Here is a 3,899-nt window from a genome sequence, read left to right as displayed (position 1 = left end):
ATTAACGGAGATTACCCAAGTGAGGCAATTCAGCAGTTAGATGATCTCATCTCAGACCCTGTCTTTGCCATGAGCTAACTTTGTACTTGGTGCCCATGCTATAATCTCCCTTTACCTAAGTTTCCCCAATGATACATAGAGTGACTGTATGATCTAACTCGTCTGTAATTTAACAAACCTTTCATAGATTCTGAGGTATGCCAACGTTTGGGAACTATACTCTACAAGAGACATTGGATAAATCCATTCTTGTCCTTCTGTTTGTTTGAGGAAGGAAATATTTCTGAAAGAAATGCCAAGTCTTATTCTTTATTTTAGTCTCACCTCTTGATACAAGGTAGGAAACACAGTTGGTGACCAATAAAAATAAGGACCAATAAAGGATGTGGAGGGCAGAAGAGGAGTGAGAGATGATGATAACAGAGGGAGAGATTAGCAGAGATAAAGATTTGAATATTCTCTTGGGTTTACAATAGACAAAGTTTTTTTGCGTTTTTCTTTATTTTAAGCACTGGTTCTCAAACTTTAGTATATCAAATGCATCTTGTTAAAAAAAGGTCTTGTTAAAACTAATTGCTGGTCCTTGTGATGAACTCCAGAGATCAACAGCAGTAAGTCTGGAGTAGTACCACAGTAAGTTATTTCTAACAAGTTCCCAGTAGATGCTTCTGCTGCTTATCCAGGAACCATTCATTTTGTTTTCTTTTCACCCTATCTTTTCCATCAGATTCATCAAAAATACAGAATGCAAAAACCACACAGATTTTCCAGAATTCCTTCTCCTAGGATTGGCAGATGATCCAGAAGTGCAGTCTCTCCTCTTCATTGTGTTCCTGTCCATGTACCTGATCACCATCCTGGGAAACCTACTCATTGTCCTGACTATCATCTCTGACTCCCAGCTCCACACCCCCATGTACTTCTTTCTCTCCAATCTCTCTTTTACTGACATCTGTTTAAGCACAACCACGATCCCAAAGATGCTGATGAATATCCAAGCACAGAATCAGAGTATCACTTATACAGGCTGCCTTACACAAATTTACTTTGTCCTGGTTTTTGCTAGTTTTGAAAATTTTGTGCTTGCAGTAATGGCCTATGATCGCTATGCGGCCATTTGTCATCCACTGAGGTACACAGTCATCATGAACTCCCACTTCTGTGGACTGCTGATTCTATTCTCCCTGTTCGTTAGTATTGTGAATTCCCTCCTGCACAGTCTGATGGTGTTGCAGCTGACCTTCTGCACAAACCTGGAAATCCCCCTCTTCTTCTGTGACGTTGTTCAGCTTATCAAGCTTGCATGTTCTGATACCCTCATCAATAACATCCTGATATATTTTGCAACTAGTGTATTTGCTGGTATTTCTGTGTGTGGAATAATTTTCTCTTATACTAAGATAGTCTCCTCTGTTTTGAGAATGCCATCAGTGGGAGGAAAGTATAAAGCATTTTTCACCTGTGGGTCTCACCTCTCAGTTGTGTCCTTATTCTATGGGACTGGTTTGGGGGTGTACATTAGTTCTGCTCTTACTAACTCTTCCAGAAACATTGCAGTGGCTTCAATGATGTACACTGTTATCCCTCAAATGCTGAACCCTTTCATCTATAGCCTGAGGAACAGGGACATGAAGGGAGCTTTGAGAAAACTCATCAGCAGGACACCTTCTCTTCTTTGATTATGTCGTCTGCTTTGGACTGGGGTTTCTAAAATGAGTTGAAGTGACAGAAATACTGAGTGAGCAGAACATCTGAATCTTGCATCATCATCATCTTCAAAAATGACTAGATAGTATAATGGGTAAATGAATTTTAACTTGGGGTAGAAATCTAACTTGCTGTTTGTACAGCTCTGTGGTGTTTCAAAAATGAATTCCATTCCCTAAGCTTGTTGTCTTTGGTTGGGTCCTTATTCTTTACTGTGAGAAGGAGATATTGAGTGCAAAATAAGAGAGGAGAAAGGGAAGTTAGCAAAATTAACTAGATCACATTTTTCATAATCGCAAAATTTCAAAGAATGATCTCTATGTGTGTGGGGTGAAAACAGTGGAGGTCTCAAAGGAGGATCAAAGAAGTTGCTAGAGAGCCTTCTATTCTGGTAAACATTGGAAGTTGAGGCCGTAGATTTATATTCAGCACTACACATGGGATACAGCTCCTGCCTGGTAATCATGGTGAATCCTAGTGTAGACCTTCCTGCATTGAATTTCACAGAATACCTGCAGAGTTGAATCATCTGAGGCCTTTTCACATACAACAGGTTCCCAGTCCTCACTCGAGAACTACTGACTTTGAATCTCTACAGAGACATGTGAGAAATGAGCCTTTTCGATAAGCACCATATGAGATTCTGATGACTGCTGAAGTCTGAGATGCATGACTTCAATATTAGAATAATATGGGAGAATGTATTTAGAATTAGGAATATGGGAGGACTTTTCTGAATTTTACTTTTTAATATAACATATACTAATTACTGCATAAAATCTAGCTGTATTTCTGAAAGAATAGTAACATAGTGAAAACATATGTACCTATCCAGGGGGTAAAAATAGAGCAATGTCATCATCATAGAATCCACCTGAAGCGTCTCCCACTCACATCACTCAGTCCCATCAAATGGCAAACAGTATCCTGAATTCTGTCCTTATCATTCTCTTTTAAGTTCTTCTTTTAGGATGAATCCCAAGAGATTTCCAGTATTTGATCACATTTGTCCTATAAAAGGTGTAATAGGTTTGAACGTCATTGACTTATCACCCTGAATGTATTTCTGTCCCATTTGAAAATTTGTCTGTTTTCTAACTTGTTAAATCTGAGTGTATTAATTTTGTTTGTTCCTGAGTGTTTTCCTCTTTATTGCTTTTTTGAGAATCAATTGTGTTGTTGATGGTAGCAGCAGCTAATTCATTTCCAGTACTCTGGACTTTTTCCATTATTTATGGTATCTTTTCAAAATAGGTGTCCTATCTGATACTGATGGAGATTTTGTTTCCTTGTAACCATTTGTACGGTGTTATGAATAAACTTGTTTAAATATTATATTATTTGTCCTCTGGTGGAAATGAGAGAATATTTTATAATTGGGATGGAAATATTGGTTGTAAGAGAGTTGCTTTTCTCCTTGAGTAATTCCAAAAAGTTTTCCTAAGTCATTGAACAAATTTACACATACTTTAGAAAGTCCTGGTGATCCATATCATAGCCAATATATTTTTAAACATACTGATAATCTAATGGGTGTAAAAATTATTTCGTTAATTGATATGTCTCATTAATATGTTGTTGACAGTCTTTTCAAATATTTATTTTTTGCTCTGTTAAATATCTGTCTCTGGTACTTCTTCTGAGCTGCTTATGTTTTTCTTATTGCTTCATATAAATTCTTTATATTTTCAGAATACTATTCTTAGCGAGTTATAAGCATTAAAAATTTCTTTTTAGGTGTGTGTCTTATTTTTGGATATCTTTTATTGCTTTTTTTTTTTTTTGATAAACACAAGTGCTTAGTTTCAATGTTGTTGAATTTGCCAATACTTTTCATAACAGCTTGTCCTCAATAGGTCTTGTATATGAAACCATAGCTACTTCAGTTTGAAGGATTTAGTGTTTTGGATTTTAAATTTGAGACAATACCCTTCCTGGGATTTAGTTTGGCCTTTGATGTGAGGCAGGACTTCAAATTCATATTTATGTCCCTGCATAAAGTGCCCATTTATGTGTTGGTCTCTTTCTGGACTCTATCTTCTGATCAATAGGTCTTGTATTTACCTCTGTCCCAATATAAAGGCCTTAATTTTTGTAGCACACCAGTCAGATAAAAATAAGTTTATTGTGGCAGCAAAGAAGTCCTAATGTCTGTTAAGTACGATCACAATGTACATTGTAATAAGATTTGA

At 36.7% G+C, this 3,899-nt stretch overlaps 1 protein-coding gene across 1 annotated transcript; it reads left to right on the top strand.

Annotated features, from left to right (window-relative positions):
- Positions 1–662: 662 nt before the first annotated feature.
- On the top strand, positions 663–1,679 carry LOC131394225 (olfactory receptor 7G1-like). The gene has a single exon (XM_058525443.1). It carries the CDS (start codon positions 663–665, stop codon positions 1,677–1,679), a length of 1,017 nt encoding a protein of 338 aa, XP_058381426.1.
- The last annotated feature ends 2,220 nt before the right edge of the window (positions 1,680–3,899 follow it).

This window comes from Diceros bicornis, chromosome 30 (genome assembly GCF_020826845.1).
Source record: "Diceros bicornis minor isolate mBicDic1 chromosome 30, mDicBic1.mat.cur, whole genome shotgun sequence".
Classification (NCBI taxonomy): Eukaryota; Metazoa; Chordata; class Mammalia; order Perissodactyla; family Rhinocerotidae; genus Diceros; species Diceros bicornis.
Note: the sequence above shows the minus strand (reverse complement) of the source record. Positions and strands in the feature narration are given on the sequence as shown.

Coding starts and splice junctions, on each gene's coding strand:
- LOC131394225 (XM_058525443.1), top strand. CDS start 663: ATGCTTCTGCTGCTTATCCAGGAACCATTCATTTTGTTTTCTTTTCAC.